Raw genomic sequence first — 22,489 nt, forward strand, 5'->3', positions numbered from 1 at the left:
TACAGGGACACATGGATCTCGCAAGTGATGGACCACTTGAAGTCCTCTACACATGGATCTATGCGGAGAGCCTGAATTAGGGGTTCAACTACAAGGGCAAATAATAGAGGAGACAGAGAGAACACCTCTTGTGTTCCTCATTTCAGCATGAATGTTACCGACATATCTCTGCCAACTCTGACTATGGCATATGGCTCAGCATACAAGAACTGAACTTAGGATAAAAAAAAAAAAAAAAGAACTGAAGCTAAGGTATTGGAGCAGCGAGAACAGGTAGGTCCACAACACACACTCAAAGACCTTTTCAAAATCTATGGGAATCATCGCCAACGACCTCTATAGGACATCAGTGGCTGGCATAGAGTTATGTTGACTGCGAATGTTGTGGTGCGTCTATCTGGATGGCCTTAAGCCACTTTGATCCTTGTGTATGAGGTCAGTGATAACCATTGTGAGGTGTGTCCCCACTGTCTTAACTAGTATTTTAGTTTTGCAGTTGATCAGCTCGATAGGCCTGTAGGAGGAGCAAAGGTGTGGGGGACAGTCCATTTTGTGAATTAGAAGGATGTGGGCCTCCTCCAGGTTGTCAGAAGATGACCCATGTTCTGTGCCTCAGTTTATCAATTCAGTAGGGGCTGTCTAAGGATATCAGATTGGTAGCTAAAGAATTCCATGGGAGGCCTGGGGCTGGGGCTTTTTCCCCTTTAAAGTTGGCAGATGGCCATACCTACCTTATCTGCTGTGAGGGGGCTATCCAGAGTGAGGCATTTGTCAGGTGTTATCCTTGGCAGGTGGATGTAGGAGAGGTATGTGTCAATCCTCTCCACTGGGGCGCCTTGATCTTGCCCATAGAGTGAGGCATAAAACGTACCAATTTTGTTCGCTATCTTCTTGGGGGTCGAGTATAAGACACCTATGTCATCTTCAATTTGTGTTATGTAACAATGTTTGTCTGATGCTTGGCTCGACCAATACAGTAGTTTGCCTGTCTTGTTGCTATGTTTATTCAGACAGCCTAAAGTTTTCTGGCTTTGTCGCTTTGTAGTTGCTTAAGTGCTAGAATACCTTGCTTGAGCTTGTGGAGGGATTCAGCTGTGACCTGTAATTACTGCACCGAAGGACCCCATAGTGTTAATGTGGAATCTACAGACCATGTGTGATCTGCAAAAAAGTGAGTTGACCACTCTCTAAGGGCTTCTCTCATAGACTGTTGGATCAGCGCCATGGGGTCATCATGCACAGGCTGCTGTATTGTACTAGGAGCTCTAAAGGGGTATGATCAGAGAGCCCACAAACATGGATATGCATGTTAGCTATCAAGGGCATGTATGTTGTGGGAATCAGGAAATAATTAAGGAGGTATAGGGAACCATACACTCCTGATAGAAATGTGTAGCCACACATACCACAGTGAAACTAGCAAACACAATAAGATGATGGATAGAGCGCTGGAACTATTCTGACACTCACCCCAGTCACTTTGGGTTGAATCCATCATTGTTCTTCTGCTCACTTCGCCACCCCAGTTCAGACCCAGCCATATGCAAATCAGTCTGACCCTGTCCCTCATGGGAACAGTCCAGCCTGAACTGGCCGGCCAAGTATTCCCTGGAAAGAAAACAAGCATCCTGGGAAGGGTTTTGGGGTAACACCCCTCATCAGCCAGGCTAGCTTGAATCTGGTGGCAAAGTGAGCAAGGAATCCATGTCTAGACATACCCTGCTAACTTAGGGCAAACAAAGCAAACACAATGAGATGAGAGACAGAGCGCTGAAACTTTTCAGACACTCATCCCCAGTCACTATTATATCTAAGTTGAATCCATCATCGCTCTTCTGCTCACTTCGCCACCCCAGCCATATGCATATTAATCTTGACCCTGTTCCTCATGGGAACAGTCCATTGTGAACTACCCAGGCCAGGTGAAACTGGCTCCACACATCGTTGAGGCCAACGTGGCAATGAATGTTGACAGTAGGCGAAAGGAGGCCTGAGAGGGCAGCAGTGGTCCAGCCTGGTCAAGGGTCTGTTCCATCAGACCAATAAAGTCACAGCTAATAATGAGCCCTGGAGTGGGTAAGAGGATTGCCTCCCTAAGATATGCAAGGAATAATTGTGTAAGGGGGCAGGGCATAGGACTATAGGGGATCGCCATAGTGATCCTGTCACCTAGAGGAAGCGACTTTAGGTGTTCTGGCACATTCAGTCTACTAAAAGGGTAACTCGAGCGTGACTAATGCTGGCTATGCCCTGTGACTGACCACATTAAACAGAATCAGGATATTGTATTTTCTCTTTATGTTACTGTCAACTGTTGCCCTTAAATCAGTTCTTCAGCCAGTTTCCTTATATTTGTGGAGTCTGGGACTGCTCCCAACTCCTCCGCATTATGGAGCTCCACCACCTTGATGACACAGCCTTATGTCCTCGTGCCTCCCCTTCTAGCAAAATTATAACAGCTGTAGAACATTCATTGTGAAGTAACTTTGTTGTTGCTTGCATTAAATATATGACTACAAATAAAAAATGCATTGCTTCACGTTCTATACAAAATTTTGGAAATGTCCTAGAAAATAGGTTTTAGGATGAATTTACCTGCGTTTTCCTTTTTTCTACTGCTACAGTTGCACTTTGTGCTCTAGGAGTCGTCAATGAAGGGCCAATGGGTTTGGCATTTGTCAACTGAGTTGTAAAATGTTTCTGTGGAGGCCACCCCATGTCTGGTTTCACCCAAGCCTGCAAGAGACAGGGAAACATCCAACTCAAATAATGCATTCCACAACATTGTCATATAACAATTTACATATCACACGCACTGCCTTTGGGCATTTCACACACAACTGGTAAAGCTTAAATACAGCTGACGGAGGTGCTCCCTGGGAACTTGAGCGCATCACGAAAGCTGGGCCGCAAGCAGGGGCTCGTGATCCTATGCCTGCTTTACGTGCGGTATTGCATGTCCAGAAGGTCTCAACTAGGAGCCAAAACCTGCATTGAATAAATGCAATGAGGAGAGCTTTCAGACTGAAGAGTAATGGTAGGGGGTAAATTGAAAGAGGAATAGAGGGCAAGTGGGTGCAATTAGATCATGGGGCTTGTCTCTTCATCAGAGTAGTGTTGATGTTTTATTCAGAATATCAAAAATGTGTATGTTGCTTCCTTTGTGCCTATGCTCCATGTCGAATACAAGAAAAAACAAAGGATTCCTGTAAGGAATAATACAAATAACAGTCAGGATCTTAACTATTAAGAGAAGTCCAACAAAAGTTCTCCAGCCTGCTCAAAAGACAACCAGGGATGCAAAAATTAGCACTGTATCGAAGGTGACAGGCAAAATACAAACTTTCTATTACGTATTATTTATCAACAGAAACACGCATGGAACAATGATAGGGTGCTATGCACAACATGATTAAGTGCACAACATGATTAAGTGCAGTGCTGGCTGACCAAAAAAAATGTGTTTCAATGTGGACCATGCATGTGGCTAGTTGGACCAATGTCAACGTTTTGACCACACTAATGAAGATGATTCAATGAGGCCTTCATGAAAACAAAAGTCTAATACATATTAATTACAACCTGTTTTCAGAGAATGAGCTTAAAATTGAACTGGGAAAGATGTCAATATGACACCCGAGGCTGGTATACTTATGTTTTCGGTGATACAGGTAATGTACCCCGGTCCAAGAAAAGGTTCCTGAATTTTTTTTGTTATTGTCTTGTGTTTTGCATGACACTCGAGACACAAGAAGCACTGCACAGCCACTTACGTGTTAAATGTACCTAGTACCCCTCTTGTTGTTCCATAATCGTTTCTTTATATAAAAAATACTTGATGTAATGATTGGTGGTACGCTGACAGAAGGGACCCAGCGTATGCGGTAGAGAGGGCCCTAATGGGAACTGCATCCCTCCACACACTCTTATATTCGGCTCCACTTAGGAAGGCCCTTCCCCCAGTCGCCCAAGTGGTTTTCCAGGTATGGAGGCAAGCCCTGCGCCGACTGGGCTGGTGGAACACGCTCACCCAGGAAACCCCACTGTGGCATAACGGTAGGCTGCCTCAGCTAACCACCCTGGTAGGCTTCCGGGGATGGGATGCGATTGGCATTTCCACCCTGGGAGATGTTATGTCCGGATGTGTCCTCAAGACCTTTAAAACATTGCAGAAGGAATTTGATATGCCCCGTACGCAGTTCTTCAAATATCTCCAGTTCCGTCACGCACTTATACCGTATCTGACGGGTCTGAAACAACTCCCTGAGTTTAGCCCACTCTAAGCCAAGTTATTTATGGGGGAATTGCCCGACAAGGTGTCTCGCATCTACCAAACACTAGTGCGGCATAGCTCCTCCGACCTGACGAGACTCCGGACCCTATGGGAACAGGATGTTGGGGAGACTAGGAGGATTGGGTAGAGGCCCTAGAGAGTCCCAGGGGGGCGGCAATATCCACGCGCCTGCAACTCATCCAGTTCAGATACTTGCACCGTACATACTATACCAGACAGCGGCTATGGAGTGCTGGCATGGTGCTATCTCCAGAATGCTTGCGCTGCGGAATGGAGGTGGGCACCTTGCTGCATACAGTGTGGGAATGTGGGGGATTACAGAGATTCTGGAGTGGGGTCATCAGATGCCTGGAGGAAGTTCTGGCCTGGGAGCTCCAGAGGGACCCTAAACTAGTCCTGCTTCATATTATGGCTGGGGTAGGGGGCAATCGATACAAGCGACATCTGCTTTTGCTAGGATTAACACTGGCGAAAAGGGACATTGCGAGGGCATGGAAGGCGCCTCGTGCTCCACCCCTTGCGGCCTGGAAGAATGGGTTAGACTTTTGTATGGGGCTTGAACTCCCAGTATTTGTGGTGAGGGGCTGCCCCCGGAAGCACTTTAAAATATGGAAAAGATGGGCGGACTATCGGGGCTTGGAGCTGGACCCACCGCCAGAGGACACTGCCCTCCCAACTCTTTGACAGACTATACTTTCCGAACTTATGTACGGTGACTTTGTGTACATAGCATGTACTGTATATGATTCACACGTAGCGAGTCGAGCTAGCAGTGGCGCTCGGGGGTGGGACTAGTGGGGTGGGGGGGATAGTTGATTTCCTCCTTTGTTGTCTTAATGTAAAATGCTGAAGTTGATATTGAGAAAATATGGTGGCAGTTGCCTCTGGATTTCAGAGCTGTGCATAAATATGTGTCTTCGGCCAATAAAATTTGTTTAAAAAAAAAAAACTTGATGTACACTTAGCAAGCAGTTTGTTAGTCAAGGTTGATACAGTGCTAAGTTTTTTTGCATCCTTGATTGCTCATGGAGAAGCGTGCAGAACACCAGTTGGGTCCCAGTTCCATTATAAAATATTGCTTTACTTTACAGGTCTCCTTTTCTAGTTACAAGTGTATTTGATGTGTGCTTTAATGGTAGAAGTCCACCTTTGGTGTGAGGCAATAACTTTATATATTGTGCGATACCTACCTCCTTGTATGGAATTGAAAGAACGGCAAGCGGACTGTTTGAGTCACTTACTAATGCACATAGTGCATATCTAGATTTCTCATACAGGATGTCACCTTGAAAAAACATATGGATCGGGTACAACATGAACTTCATTTTGCCAGCAAGCTACAAAATGGCAGCTCACTAGCTAGGCTACCTGACCGTTTGGCATAATATGCCAGTAATTTGTCTTAGAAAAACTCCCACAGAGCACCCAGGGCAGGTGACTGAATGGCTAGAACCTACTGGGAACAAACCAGGCTGAAGAAACTGAAGAACCTCTGGGGGAAAGATCCACTGCCTGGAGCAATGGCGCTATATTCCAGGCAGCAAGCAAAGCGGAGTGGTGTAGCCTTGCAAGGTGGAGAGTCCGGGAAGCTATGGATGAGTTGAGAGTGTGGGGGGCTCAGAAGGGCAAGACCTGCTCCATGGATGGGTTTGCAAGGAGAGAAGACATTTTCAGCACCGGAGGAAGGGGTGAGGAGAAGTCGGAGACTTGGCGGGGCCAAGAATGCCGAAGAGCAGAGGTGAGCGGCTCTGCGGTAGTTTGTGAACCTCCCATGGCAAGAGAACAGTTATTAAGTCCAGAAGATCATGGACAAACCGCATCAGTGTTCTGTGGAACACTGCAAGCCACTAAACTATGGTGCAGGCTCTGCATACTGCATACAGACAGGACAACCAACCGTGTCCTAAAATGAGTCATGGGCACCATTCGTATTCCGATGTAGCAGACTCCAAAAACTACCTTCGGTACCAGAAGCTGGGCTGGTGGGGAGGCTGGGGGAAAGAGGCATCATCACAAGTGGTATAGGGTGGACAGTACCCGACAGCCTGCATTGAAACAATGGGGCACTAAAGACAAACTGGACAAACAGCAGCCGATGTGTCAGGAATGTTGCTTCACGATGAGCATGTTATGCAGGGGACAGTCTGCACTGGGGTTACACACTGCACCTGTGCTCATGCTGACTTGTGTATGCGACCACAGCATGTGTGTGCACCATAGTTGGGAGTAACTATGGTGACACAGCCCCGACAAAAGAGCACTGGGTATGGATAAGGTGCAGAAATTGGAGGAACAGAAAAGACTTCAATGGTACTCCTTCTGATGCCAACCTGTAGCAGAGAATGCTGAGGAATATTTATTTTATTTATTTTATAGCACTTATAAGGCGCACAGCTACCCACAAAGGGTTTCCCGGCGCCGAAACAGCAAAGACACAGGACACAACTAGAGAGAAAATCAGATCCGAAGGCAAATTATTTATCAAACAGCCAGGTTTTTACACTTTTTCTGAAACTCCTATAGTTTTCTTCTTTGCGTATTTGAGTGGGCAGTGTGTTCCAAAGAGTTGGACCCAGAACTGAAAAGGATCTCCCGCCCATTCTAGCCCGTTTATACCTTGGTACCGCAAAGTTCGCTGATGTAACTGAGCGCAGATTGCGGTTGGGTAGGTAAGGCTTGGCAAGATCTTGAAGATACTTGGGAGCAATCCCGGCTTTGATTTTGAAAAGATAGCTCAGGGTTTTAAAGCGGATCCGATTTTCGACCCTGAGCCAGTGCAGGTCCCTGAGATGTTTAGTAATCCTGGCATATCTCGGGATTCTGCAAAGCAGTCTGGCCGCAGTATTTTGTACCAGTTGTAAGCGTCTTATTACTGCTTTGTTTGCACCCAGGTACAAGATGTTACCATAGTCAAGCCGAGATGTCACTAAGGCATTGACTACGGTCTTCTGGGTGGTCGGTGGTATCATCCAGACAATTTTGCGTAGCCATCTGAGAATAGTGAAGCATACGCCAGCCACTTTATTTGCTTGCTGCACCATAGATAGGCTGTCATCAATGATGACCCCAAGATTTCTGACCTGAGTAGCTGGGGTCGGGAGCTTGCCTAGTGAGGTCGGCCAATGGGAATCACTCCAGAGATCTTTACTGTTCCCTAGGAGGAGGATCTCTGTTTTTTCCCCATTTAATTTAAGCTGGTTGGCCGACATCCAGCAGAAAATTTCATGGAGGCCTGATTTAAGTGCAGAAGAGTCAGACGAGTCAGATTTAGATAGTGAAAACAAAATCTGAGAATCGTCTGCGCAAGTCATCAAAACCAGACCAAAGTTCTCTGCAAGGTAGGCTAGTGGGCGGAGGTACAAATTAAACAAAAGGGGACTCAGGATGGATCCCTGTGGTACCCCATGGGGAGAATAAAAAACATCAGAGCAAGCCTCAGAGGAGGTGATCTGGAAGGTCCGTAGGGATAGGTATGATTTGATCCATTCTAATGCCTTGCCCTCGACACCACTCTCCCCCAACCTGATGAGCAGTTTGGAGTGAGAGATGGTGTCGAAGGCCGCGCTTAGGTCCAACAGGACCAGGGCCACCGTTTGGCCATCATCTCTAAGCTCTCTGATTTTTTCCGTGATTCCAAGCAGGGCGGTTTCAGTGGAGTAGCCACTCCTGAAACCGGACTGAGACGGGTGAAGTAATTCATTATTTTCCACATATGTGGAGAGAGCTTCATGAATATGCCTCTCCAGCATTTTGGAAAAAGCAGGAAGCAATGATATTGGTCGATAATTGGCCAATATCGCAGGGTCGGCGGCTGGCTTTTTCAGCAAAGGGCTAACTATGGCATGTTTCCATGAAGCAGGAACTGAGGCCTGTTTCATAGACGCATTAAGAATCTCCGTAATGGGCGTCAGGGTGGAGTCTTCCAGTTGGCTAATGATGCTGATTGGAATAGGATCACGGGGAGAACCCGATTTGATAGATTTGAGAATTTTCCTCAGTTTATCCGATGTGATGGGAGGCCAGTCTTCGAGGTGACAATTACCTTTAGAGATTTGAGAAGTGACTTCTTGGTTATGAGCGGTGATGCTATTTTTATTAATATTAGAGACAATCTTCTCAATCTTTTCAGTAAAGAAGGACGCCAAGTCCTGGCATTGCTGAGTACTAAGAGGGGGAGCATCCGCTCTTGAGTTTTCTCCGGCCAATTCCTTCACCGTGTTAAAAAGAGTCTGGGATTTATTAATAGCTGTATTTATAGTCGTGGTAACATAGCATGCTTTAGCTTTCATGCATGCCGAGTGATAGCTGTTTCTAGCCCTACGGTAGATCTCTTTTTGGTGCCCTTCGTAGTTCTTACGCCACTGTCTCTCCAGATTCTTACAAGTAGATTTTTCTTTCTTGAGGGCCTCTGTGAACCAGGGGGCCGGGGGACGATGTATTTTTCCCTTGCAGCGGGATAAGGGCAGAATACATAAACTCCAGTCCCCCTGACACATCCCCAGCGGCCATGGGCGATGCAATCCTGGGAAAAATGTAGGTAACGGTCAGAGACTCTAGGATGGCACTTGGTCACAAAATAGGTAAAGTCACACTGGAGAAAACTCTTATGTGAAGATGTCTGAAAAGCTTCTGGTAGAGTTGGCACAACTGAAGGTCCTCCACGAAGATGTGGCACCTACAAGATGAGGTCAAAACATTGAAAGAGGTGATCCACTGGCTTGCTGATAAAGCAGCAGATGGCAGAAAAGCTCATACAGAAATAAAGTTTGGATAGTGAGAGTTCCAGAAAAAGCGGAAGGCTCAACTATGATCAAATTTATTGAGTACATAGGGCCTGATTTAGATCTTGGTGGACGGGTCACTCTGTCACAATGGTGACAGACATCCCATCCTTCAAAATATAAATCCCATTATATCCTATGGGATTTATAGTTCGGCAGACGTTAGATCTAAATCCGGCCCTTAGTCTTTAACAATATGCAGCCTGCGCAACTCTACTAATTATCAGAGAAAGATTACACAGACCACTGGAACAGCCACCAAAACCGGGGCAAGACCATGACGATAACTGTGCGGGACCAAATTTACTGAGATGTTATTGTGCACACCACCAGAATGAAAGTCTCAATCCACTATGAGAACACAAATTTGCATTATCCCAGAGTAAACATAGGCAATTCAGATGAAGAGAAGAACGTCCAATGAAGTTAAAAAAGGACTGAGGAAAAAGGCTGTCAAATATAGGAGGTTATTCTCTGTTAAATTGAAAATACTGGCATATGTCAAATCATGGCTCTGCACTAATCCAGATGAGGTCTAGGTCTTGCTGGCAGGATGGAAAAAGATGCAGGAGAATAAGAACCTTTCTCCACCAGGTTCTACAGAAAGAGAAGAAGGACCGCCTTTTCCACAGGATGACAAATCAGCACCACCAAATGAACGATGACACTGGACAGTCACAGAACCTGAAACTGCACTGAAGGTTAAAAAACTCAAAGACCGAGAGTGCCCCCGATGACCTGACAGGGGATGGTGAAGACAGATTGGACAGGAGTGGAGAGGCAGGTAACTTGTCACACCACCTTTAAAAAGAAACAACTATCTTTGAGGAAAACAGGGAATACCAGTCAAGAAGTAACAAAAGTTAAGAAGAGGGTACACTTTGAACGGTTTCTTTTCTAGAGTGTTGTGGGGCATAGAGAAGGGCGACAAAAACCTCAAGCTTTAGGGAGCAGGTATTTCAGGACAAGCCGCACAAGGATATAGGGAGGGAATTTGGGAGAGAGAAGAATTAGGAGGCATGTTTGAAATAGCCGCAATATAAAACACCATGTAGAAAAACAAGAGGGGACTTGACCCTAATGATCCTAAGATATGTGACGGACAGTGGTACATAAGGCAAGCGTATAGGCCCGCGGCCTGAAAAACAAATCTATAGCAGAAGACTGGGAGGAATCGTTAGAAGGCTTGCAACCGTTGATAGACTCCTAAGGACTATAACATTCTCTGGTACGTCCCGGGGGCGTAGAACTTTTTATTTGGATAGACAAGCATTCAGCGTGGGGCAGACAGGGGTGTGCTCTTACATTCAGCAGTCTGTAATATACTGTCAAAGTAATAAAGGGTAGGGTTGTGGGGAAACTTGGACAAGGGCCTTTATTACTTCATGTCAACAGGCAGCTCCCATTACTGTATGAGCCCTGAGCATGGCGACTATGTGCTTGGTTAATTGTTCTCTTTTTGTGTATTACTGTTTTTTGTTATTTACCACCTTAAGAGCATATAACTCCTGTAAGCGCAGACATGACGTGATAAAATAGCAGTGCATGAATGAGCAGACGTATTATATCTATGCTGTATCACATATCCGGCTGGCTTCAGCTAGCAATCTGTTGTATGCTAACAATGAAAATGCTAATAAAGATGTTTTAAAAAAAAAAACATATGGCACGCGTAGATAGATCACCAAGTATCATTACCGGGAATGTCGTGTACTAGGACATAAGCTGAAAAGAGCCTTAGTGTCAAACTTTTTGGGGCATAATAAAAACAAACATCTTGCTCCTGCAGGAATTACACTTTATGCAAAACTAATGCATGAGTAAAGGAGGGGGCGCTACAAAAAAATGTATGCACTTAGAATTCACATCAGGATCCCAGGGGATAATGATCTTAGCCAAAAGTCCTTGCCCCTGACAATGACACACACATGGACAGACCCGTAGGGCTGCTTGGCTGCAGTTAGTGGGGACTGAAAGGGTAAAAAGAGTCGTCATACTATCTGACTAGCTGCCACCCAAGCTGTGGAGGGTAAATTTGGATAAGTTGGTTGAAAGGAGGCTTAGAATTCCAGATGCAGTATTAATAAGAGCTGAAAAGATCAGCAATAAGGTCTCATGGAGGTGGGCAGGACATATTGCTCTAGAATTTAATGGATGCCATAGGGATTGTTCAAATATCGACTGGGATGTCCCCTAGTGCTGGACAATACTCATACCACTCAGTGGTAAGAGGGTCCTACTCAGGGTTGAATTATGTATTCTTTCCTTTAGCACAGAGTCATCGATGCTCAGATACAAAACACTCGGTGAGGGGTATATCTGATTATTACCCTCTGGGGACAACACTGCAGAGAAATCACACATAAGACAGGGCAGATGGTGCAATCAAAGCCAAAGGAGTAAAGAACTGCCTAACAAGTACGACTGACAATTATTTGAAAGAGAATATGGTTGCTGTCCAATCAAAGACATGTGGTAAGGGGACAGGTGATGTCTACGATTGCATGGAATAAGAAGGCTACAGATAGAGAGGCACAGGAACTAGAACCACAACGAATTGTTGTAGAAAAACAACACATACCTGAACCCACAGAAGAGACAAGACATCAGATAATCCTCCTACAAGAAGAGTATGAAGGAATGGTTAAAAGAGCGGCCTCAAAAAGACTCTTATATACCCAGTATAGACTATATGAAGTTGGCAATGAATTAGAAAATTATTGAACTGCTCTCTAGATGTGAGGTAGCCCACAAATGGATTAGAAGTCAGGACAATAATGGGAAGGTAAGAAATTTAGCTGAGGATAGCATTGCTGTGTTTGCCCAACACTTAGACCAAGTCTACCAATCTAACACAATAGGTATTTGGGGAAGACTGAAGGGTTATATACCAGCCCTCCCATCAAAATACAGGTGAAGAAGATCTGGAGACGCTAGAGGTGGATATTGTAACAGGAGAGATTGCTGAAGCCATTTCCATCTCAACACCAGAAATGCCCTAGTCCCTAATGGCTTTCGGGCTGAATTGATCAAGTGCGCATGAAGCAGAATTTAGATCACATTAATAATATGTTTGATGAAGCCAAAAGGGAAGGGGGAGAGGGGCATTCTTCTGTTGGTTGGAGATCCACCATGATCATACCAATTCACAATCAGGCAAATCTCCAGAAGACTGTACCTCATATAGGCCTATATCTATTGTGAATATTGAGGCAAAGAAACTGGCCAAGATGTTGACCAATCGATCATATACTGTACTTGAGACGTTATTACATCTAGAGCACCCTGAGCTCATGCCACACAGGCCCATTAGGCGCAATCTATGTTGGAAAAACAGATACCTATTTAGATCCCATGCGCTGAGAGAACTGGCATTTATTATGTCATTAGATGCTGAAAAAGCATGAATGGTCCTATTTACTGCTGGTTCTTGAAAAGATAGAATTGAGCCCAGAACACATAACATGGGTGAAACGATTACACATTGAACTGGTGGCCCGAGTATGAGTTAATGGTACCATATCGGAGGTGTTCACTTTAAGGAGAGGCAAGAGGCAGGTCAACTTTCCCCCTCCTGTACACCTTGGCCACTGAGTCAGATCTACATATTAACTGATTCTGGATTCCCTGTTGAACCCCATAGGAGGGAATGTACTACTACTTTGGACAGACAGGGAAGGAGTTCGATATCTAGGAATCTGGTAACACACGACAAGGAAAATCTTATTTTTAAAAAATGATGAAGCTCCGGACAGGCCTTTGATCATATGTCATGCACTGGAGAAGGATCCAGATGTTGTTGATAGGTAGATTGGGCACTTTTTAAAATTAATGCACTGCCGTGTATATTAAATGTATCACCAAATACCCCTTTGGTCCACTGGAGATATTTCGGAAAACTGAAGTGGAGCATAGTGGGGACTGAAGTGTCTTGTGAGTTTTAAGATGGTAACGTTTTGGCTCCTAGCGGACTCTATAGAGCTGTGATGCAAGTTTCAAAGCGGAATATAATGAAAGCTTGTTTTAAAATGTTGAGTTCGCAGTTACACGAAGAAGAATAAAGGTGTGTAATATTAAGCTCTGTGTTTGGTGAATTCAATGGTGGGTACCCAGGCTGGGGAGAACACTACAAATGGCAACAAGAAAGGGGATAAGTGTCCTGAGAAACAATTTGCTCTCCTAGAGAGTTTACCGCGGTCCAAGCAAACTGCTGGTGCATGCCACGTGTGTTACTGTTGGAGAAAGGAATAAACGCTTTGTGCACGTGAAGTCAAAGCGCAACTCCAGCCGCTGTAAAGGATGTGAAGACAATGGAAGCATTGCAAAGAATCTACACGTTGAGAACATGCTGGTCAGGCAATACATAAAGGTACCATGCTGCCACGCAAGATAAAGTTGTACATTATACAGAGCGATACTACAAGAGGTGGTTACGTATTGATACAGGAAAAAAAGCTAAAGAACTGCTGTAGTCAAATACTAACAAAATACATAGAAGCGCTGGCTGACAGAATAAGTAAGAAAGAAGTATATAATCACTGCACTTACCAGAGCCTTGATAACGGAGCTTTACGACCTCAGCACGAGCAAGAAGCATGAGGATTGTGTTTACTGAGCTGTTCGATACCTGAAGTGGCCTACCACCAAACCTGTTAGGTGACCGCTCAGAACAACTCCAGAGGTCTCTAACAAGTGAATGTCTCTGATGGAGACCAAGGGGGAGGTCTCAGTTTCCCTGGTTGTCCATGACGACTCTGAGGCCGGTCCATCACCAGTCCTCAGAAATAGAGTAAATGACGCAGGCTCAAATGGAGAGCCGACAGTATCAGAAAAAGCTCCACCCTCAAAGTCAGCGATTCCCATAACTAGTTATCATGTTGCTTCCTTCCTGAAGCTACCACCACCTTTCGATACCGTCATCAAGCAAAATATTGGCGATAGATGGACTCCTTGGATAAAGACATTTGGTGATTTCATTGATGCACTTGAAGAGACTGATAAAAAGTTCATCAAGTATCTCAAAAATCTTGCTGGTGATGGTCAGAAAGAAGTCATAAAGAAAATGCCGCGGACGGACGATGAAATAACATACTGTCAGACTAAAGAAATACTGAATATCAAGTTCAATCCAGTACCAAACGTTGAGTACAAAAAAAAGATTTTCAGTCAAGAGCACCAAAATGTTGGTAAAAACATTGATGAATTTGTGGAGAGACCCAATACACCCGAACACTGCAAACAATGCATTTAATGATGAAGAAGTTATGCGTCTTAGAATTATTGATGATTGATTGTCAGATTCATTCAGTTGACGAATGCTGAGAGAAACTCGTAGTCGGGAGCAAGCGCTGATGGTTGGCAGAGGTGAAGAGAGTGCTGAAAGAGAAGCTGCTGACATGGAGGCCGGAGGTGCCCAGAGTGAATCAGTCATGAGTATAAAAAGTAAGCCAAAGTAAAAGACTGAAGGGCACAAAATGATGTATACACGTGTATGTTTTAGATGTGGATTTTCGTTTCCACATGAAAGTAAATGTCCGGCCATTGAACAGATATGTAAAGGCTGTGGGAAAGAGAACCATTATGTGACGGTTTATAAAGTGAAGGGAAAAGCAAGCGAGTCACGGCGCAAAGACAAAATGGCCATCCGGGCACTCCAGAAGCAATGTTCGACACATACCTATAAGGCCAAGCGGAGACATAAATTAAGGCAAATTGACACTGAACGAAATAGAACATCATCTAAATCATCGTCAAACAGTTATTTCACTTCAGTATCAAGTGAAAGTGAGGAAGATGGTTCTACCATGTCGATGTATTGAGAAACATAACATGCCCATTTCGGACTAGCTGCATGTGAGGAAAATGGTCAGTCAAAAAAAGTTGACATGCCAAAGCACCAAAGTCATAAAAACATTGTCTGAAGATTAAAATGGAAAAAATGATTGCTCAATACCTTTCATCATTGACAGTGGTGCATCAATAAACAAAATGCCTGAAGAGAAATACAATGAATTATCTCTATTGCTCCGACCTATGCCATTTAAACCCAAAGTGTACACATGGGCTGCATCGACGCCCATAGAAAAGTCAAGGTTCATTTGCAGCAATATGAAACACAAGAAAACAAAGGTGCACACACCCATCCTTCTGATTCAAGGGACAGCTTCAAGTGCCTGTTTGCTCGGTTTCAGCACAGCTGCTGAAATGGGACTGATTTCTGTGAATAACAACATGAAGGCCCACCACAAAATAGTAAGTCAATTCCCTTTGTTGTTTCATGGTTGTTTCATGGTTTAGGAACGCTTAGGACTATGTAAGTAGGGGGGCCTGGCTACTGCGCCGTGCAAGATGGCGGCCCCTTCCTGAGCTCCGATACATCGCGGAGTATCGGAAGAGGATTTGGACAGCTTTCATGCATAGGTTTTTATGCTTATTGTCATGAGATGCAGAAGCTGAGGTAGCCGCCAATCTACCTTCTTGCCATATTAAGCACTTGGTGTTGTGGTAACTTCACAGGGCTGGTGATATCACTCATTTATGGGAAGGATCTCTGCACATAAAAATCGTCCTACTCCTCGACGGCAACTTTATCTTGTCAAGATGGCTAATGAATCCATTTCCCACACTAAATCATCCTTATCTGGCGCCAAACCGAAAAGAGTCAAAAATGAGCCCCCTTCACCAATCCAATCTTCTTCCAACCCAGTCTTAGATTCTATCTTGGAGGAACGATGGATTAACATGGAAGGTAAAATGTCCGAAATGGAGGACGCAGCTACTAAAATACCTTTGTTAGAACAAGAAATTCATAAGCTCAAACTCATACTTAGGACTTAGAAAAACGTAACAGAAGGAACAATCTTCGTCTATATGGTCTGCCCGAAAATATAGAAGGTCCGGCTCTCCTTTCTTTTTTGAAGAAATTCCTGGCTGACCTCCTTAATCTTCAATCTTCAGCTCCTCTCAACATACAACAAGCTCATCGTCTTAGTCTTCTTCAACCTCATTCGGCCAAACCTCGTGGCATAATTATGCCGTATCTTGAATTCACTGACCTTATGCATGTTCTCAAGATTGCCAGAGAAAAACGCTGTCTTGTTTGGTCGGGTCATAACATCTTCATTTCACAGGACCTCTCTAATGCTACCAATGCTAGGCGTAAAGAATTCCTAGCCCTCCGACCACAAATGAGATCTATGAATATCCGTTATGGTATTCTGCATCCTTGTTTTTGTAAAATCACCCATGAAGGTGTCTCCCGTTCATTTGAAGATCCTATCAAGTTGAAGCAGTTTTTACATTCCATTTCTAATCTACCTATGGTTGCCAATGCTCATTGTCCTTGAAGTCTTATCTGTGGTTATATGACTAGAATGTTGCAGTGCTACAGTTCATTGTTATATCTTGTTCTGGTTGTTAAAGTTCCTTATATATTTATGATGTTATAAGTTGTCCTCATAATTTCTTTTTCATCATTTCACTTATTCTATATTTCTTATAATCTTTTTATCAATATTCTTCTTATTCTCTTCCTCTCCACCTTTTCTGTCTCTATCTTGTCCTTGAGTGCGGACATGCCCGGTTCTTGTCTCTTTCTCCATTTATTACAGATCTGGCTTTTTGTCCTTGATCTGTCTCTTCTTCCTCTTCTTTTCTTGCTTCTTTTTTATCTCTCTCTCCCTGTTTTTGCTTTCCTTTCTTCTCTTTCTATCTCTTCGTTTACCTTCCTTTATTCTATTCACATTTTATGTTGCCTTATTATTGACAAATGGTGTCTTTTTTATTTCCATTGTTATTTTTGCAGTGTGTCATTATTGTTCCTGTACCCTAGTCTTGAATGTGAAATATGCTTAAGGTTGTTTTGTGGAATGTTCGTAGTCTGGGTCACCCTATCAAGCATCAGAAGGGACTCTCTCATTTATCGAAATTAAATTGTTAAATAGATTTTTTACAGGAAACCCACTGCAATGATATTGAATCCCTTAAACTTAAACGTCAATGGGTGGGCCAGGTTGTTTTTTCACCTGCGGTCAATCGTAAGGGTAGGTTTGCAATCCTTTGTTACAAATCTTTTAAAATTCTGATTTTGTCTACTGAATGTGACACAGATGGACAATGGGCAATACTCCATGCCAAGGTTCATAATAAAACAATCACTTTTTGAAATATTTATGGACCAGTTAAACCTGACCCTGAATTTTGGAACCTGATCAAATAAAAATTATCCTCCATAACCAATCCCAACATTATTGTTGCTGGAGACTAACAATTGGCTAAATCCCTTTTCGGATAGAAAATCTAAATGCAAATTTAAACCCTATAAGTCGCATAAAGTATTTCAGTCTGCTATAGCCTCTCATCCACTTTTTGATGTGTGGAGGAAACCCTGATGAATATAAATTTACATTTTTCACAAATGTTCACCATACTATGCCGCGCATTGACTATATTTTGGTTTCAAAGTCTCTACTACCCTCTGTTCAATCTTCAGAAATTGGATCCATTTTTATTTCTGACCATGCCCATGTCTCTTCGTTATTTAATTTATCCCTTAACAATTCCAAACATGCCAGGTGGAGATTTAACAATTCACTCCTGTCTGATCAATCCTATATATATCTGAGGCTACTTCTTTTATAAATGATTTTTTTCTGTTTAATAAACCTAGCGATACCTCTATCCATAGTAACTGGGATGCTTTTATAGCATCCTTTAGAGCCTTCACTATTGCCTACACTGCCAAAAAGAAGAAAACATTAAACTCCCAGTATCTTTCTACCCTTAAAATATTAAATCTCTCAAACACTCTTTCTTTACATCTAATTGTCCCACACATCTCCAAGACCTTATTAAGGCGAAATCAGACTTAAATAAATTAGCTACAATTTATGCTTGTAACATCCTCCTTCAAATAAAATCCAAATATCACAGGGGTCAAAACAAAGCGGGTAAAATGCTGGCCAACTACCCAAAAATCAAAACGGAAAAGAAAACCATTGGTCCTATTCGCAACCCTTCTACTAATAATTTACTTCATTCTGATTCAGATATTGTTAACGCTTTCCAATCCTATTATCACTCTTTATATTTGGATGATACATACCCTTCTGATTGTGATACTCAGTTTTTCTTTGACGATCTTCTTTCTCCCCCTTCATACCGGATGCCATGGCAACCCTTGAAAAGGACATATCTCTTTAAGAGATCCTTGATGCCATTAAATCTTTGAGGAGGGCCAGGGCTCCTGGTCCAGACAGTTTTTCTATTGAATTAATTTCTTCTTTCTCCTCTATTTTTGCTCCTCGTCTACTTGCACTTTTTAATTCCTTTATATCTCAATTAAAACCTGCAGGATCTTTATAGATGCCCTTATTGTAATCATCCCTAAACCAGACAAAGACCATACCCTATGCCAAAATTATCGTCCAATTTCATTAATTAATTACGATTGTAAAATGTTTGCAAAAATTCTTGCCTCTAGCTTGGATGATGTTATACCCCTACTAATTAAACCTAACCAATCTGGCTTCAATAGAGGTCGACTCACTTGCCATAATGCTAGGATGTTTTCTAATATCCTTGCGTTGGGGAAAAAGTATCCTGATCCCCTAGCTACATTATCCCTTGATGGAGAAAAAGCATTTGATCGTATAAATTGGCCATTTATGTTTAAAACTCTTCATTAGTTTGGTTTTGGTCCCAAATGTATCTAATTTATTAAACTATTATACTCAGAACCTCAAGCTTCTGTTTCAGCTAATGGTCTTTTGTCCCCATATTTTAATTTACATAGAGGTACTAGACATGGTTGCCCACTTTCCCCTCTTTTATTTCTTTTGTGCCTTGAACCATTTCTTGAACGCATCCATCACAACCCCTTAATAACTGGTTTTCAACACAAATCTCACGAAATCAAATTATCTGCCTATGTAGATGACATCCTGATCTATCTTTCTAAATCTCCTTCCTCTATGCCTCCTTTCTTACAGGAAATTGATTTATACTCTAAAGTATCTGGCTATAAACATTTTTCCAAAACTGAGGTCCTACCTTTAAACTTCATATGCTATCAGTTTATGTTTTCCAACACCAATTTTAAATGGTGTCCTTCAAAAATTAAATATCTGGGTATATGGTTTTCCCCTACTATCCTTCACACTCTTTTACATAACTTTAATGCCCTAAAACGTAAGATTCAAAATTCATTTAACTCTTGGTCCCCTCTTTTTCTATCTTAGTGGGGTAGACTGGACACTATTAAAATGATGATTGTACATCTCATTCTTTTTTTGCTTTCTATGTTGCCCTTTAAAATCCCCAATTACTATTTTATACAACTTGACTCTCTTTGTATTAAATTCCTGTGTATTGCCTTATCTAAATTAATTAAACCAAAAACTGATGGGGTGTTCGATTCCCTAATTTTAAATTATATCATACTGCTTTTTTAGTAAGACAATTTTATGCTCTAAATAAGCAGTATCAAGACTCCCCGATACTTAGGTGGATTACTTTTGAGCGCTCTCTACTACAAGAATTCTCTTTTTTCGACATTTGCCCTATGTCAAATTGTACCATCATTTCTCAATACCCCATTTAAAAATATTCCCAACATTTGATACATTTACTATTTACAGAAGGTGCTAACTTTCAGCAATCAATTCTTGCCTCTTTCATTTGGTACATAAAATGTATTAAATTTCGATAAAAATCATTCTACTTCAAGCATTGGAAAGAAAAGGGTATTTTTTATGTTCATCAATTGGTATCACAAAATTCTGTCTTACCCTTCGAAACATTACAAGAAAGTTATAATTTACCTCTATCCTATTTTCCCCAATACTCACAAATATCAAATGCTCTACAGTCATTCTTGTTATCCAAAAACTACCCTGATGACTCCATTCCATTCATATCCCTGACCCCTTTGAACACAATCCTCCCGGACTCTACTCCCAAAGCCTCTGACATATATAAGCTTCTGTCTACTCCTATATTTGATAGACCGAAATCCTCCACAGAATTAGCTTGGGAACAAGACCTCTCAATATCCCTTTCCACTCACAGATGGAATAAACTATGGCACAACATTTTTACTACCTCAAGAGCCACTAACATTACTCAATATCTATTTTTCCTCTACAACAGAGCGGTTTGCACCCCGGTTCATATTCAAAAGATTAGTCCCTCTTCCTCACCCCTTAGTTGGTCTTGTCTTTCCTCGGATGGCACACTGTTATACTTAATATATTATTGTCCCAACATTTTGAAAGTCCATTTGGTCTACGTCCTGTAAGATATTTCATAGTCATATCCCATTATCAATTCAAAATGTATTCCTTGGATCCTTGTCCGATGACTTTTCTGACACCTCACCAAAGTTAAAACTGCTTGATCTTTTTATCTCTCTTGCATTTAAAGTTATTTTAACTTGTTGGAAACATAACTCTAAAGTGTGTACTTTAACGTGGTGGAACCTTATCTGCAATGAACATAGAATCTCTACTGTCTCATCATCAACGTTATCTCAGAAAATCAAATCTGATTTATTTTGGATTCCTTTTACTACTTTCCTATCTTCACACCCATCTTTATCTTAACCACTACTTCTTCGCCTTCTCTTCCCCTCTCCTTTTCTCTCCTTCTTTTTGGTATTTTTACTCCTTTTTATTTCTTATTCTTAAATATGTATTCCTCAATCACCTGACTAGATATGTACCCTTAGCTTCTCTTACTTATTTTATTCCATAAGATGGCTTTTTTACCCCATCTTTATTATTACCTTTGCTACTGATTTTTTACTATAATATTTCTTAATAATATATGTCTTTATTCTACTGTTTCATCTTATGCTTCATTGTAACTTTGGTACTTTACTGTTATACCAATAAAAAATATTTAAAAAAGAAAAAGACTATAACAGTAAAGTTGCATATTAATGAAGATGTCCGTCCTGTTGTTCAGAAACATTGACTACTTGCTTTTCATTTACAAGAAGCTGTTCACAACGAACTTGAATGGTACCTACAGCATGACATCACGGTCCTGTTTGTGTCAGTTTCCTCAACAGATGCTGTACTGGGAAGTATGATCTAGCAGTAAACCCTTTTCGGAGCAACCCTGTGAGTGTATATAGAGAAAGAGAGAGCGATATCTCACTGGAAAAAACAAAGGTTACAGGAACATTAAAGGTAGGCTCAGATTTCACATGTGCAAAACCAGTGAAATTCAGCAGTTCTAGTTACCTGACCTAACTATAGCTTACACCCCCACAATGCACTGCTTATGAACTCACATATTACAACACATACACATATTGGTACAAGTGAAATATGAGCCTAACTATAACGTCCCTGTAACCTTTGTTTTTTTCAGTGACTTTCTAAGGTTTTCTTTAATCCATTTCCTAACTGTAACCACTAACCTTTGACACAGAGGGTATGAGTGAGTGCATGTCTCAGTGGGTGTATGAGTGTCTGAGTATGCTTGTAAGTAGGTGTAAGAGAGAATGATTGGGGCTGTAAGTTGGTATATGACTGTCTGTGAGTAGGTGTGCGAGTCTCCGATAGGGGTGGGCGGTAAACTGCGCTACGCCGGCAGAGTTTGCAGAGTTTTGCCACTCCGCCCTCCTCTTGGAATGCAGATTTTGACAAAAACTACACCAACTGCCGGCAGAGTGTAGTTTACTGGCGCCTTCACCCCTATACTTCATCCACAAACCAATTGTGTGCCAGAAGGCCCCTTTGCAGTGTGGTTGAGAAAGGGGGCGGTGTCTCTGACGAGGTCTTAGCAATCCCATTATGGGGGACTTACTTGTGGCATAAATATGGGTTCTTGGCCCCCAACAACCCTTGGCAGGCATGTGGACTTGATTCCTCCAACCAGTAGTGCACCAGAAGGCCCCTTTGCAGAGTAGTTGAGAAAGAGAGCGGGCCTCTAATGAGGTTGAAGCGATCCCGCTGTGGGTGACTTACTTGTGAGTGTTATTTAGCCCCGGAAGGTAGTGGTCCCTGGGGCTCGGTGGGGGAGGGCGCGGAGGTCCCCGTGGCCCCCCATTAATCTTTCTGTAGCCCCGGAGAGGTGGTGGTACCCGGGGCTCAAAGAGCCTCAGGAGGGCAGCCCCCATGTGTCCCCCCACTTTAAATTTACTATGAGCGTGCATACCCCCGAGACTTTGCCCACCTAGTGGCTAAATTGTAGAGAAGCACAGGAGCCTAGGCTTCTTTCTTAAAAACATTTCAGAGGGAGCCGCAGATCCAGCACGAATCCTGCCAAGAAAAAAAAAAAGTTTTTTTGCCCCAGGCCACCCAAGAGGCCTTTCATGAAGATTCGTCAAACGGCGCCAAAAATATATGCAAAAATGCTTTTCCTATGAAAACTAGTTCCTAATTATAATTACCTACTGGCAACCGCC

The 22,489-nt window shown here is 42.6% G+C and overlaps 1 protein-coding gene across 2 annotated transcripts in view; it reads right to left on the bottom strand.

Annotated features, from left to right (window-relative positions):
* Nucleotides 1–22,489, bottom strand: part of SECISBP2 (SECIS binding protein 2) — a 429,157-nt gene that overhangs the window by 279,926 nt on the left and 126,742 nt on the right. For both annotated transcript variants that reach the window (XM_078675640.1, XM_078675639.1), the window contains exon 5: nt 2,596–2,736. In XM_078675640.1, the coding sequence (XP_078531766.1) occupies nt 2,596–2,736 (141 nt within the window). The remainder of the gene's footprint in view (nt 1–2,595; nt 2,737–22,489) is intronic.

This window comes from Lissotriton helveticus, chromosome 2_1 (assembly GCF_964261635.1).
Source record: "Lissotriton helveticus chromosome 2_1, aLisHel1.1, whole genome shotgun sequence".
Taxonomy (NCBI): Eukaryota; Metazoa; Chordata; class Amphibia; order Caudata; family Salamandridae; genus Lissotriton; species Lissotriton helveticus.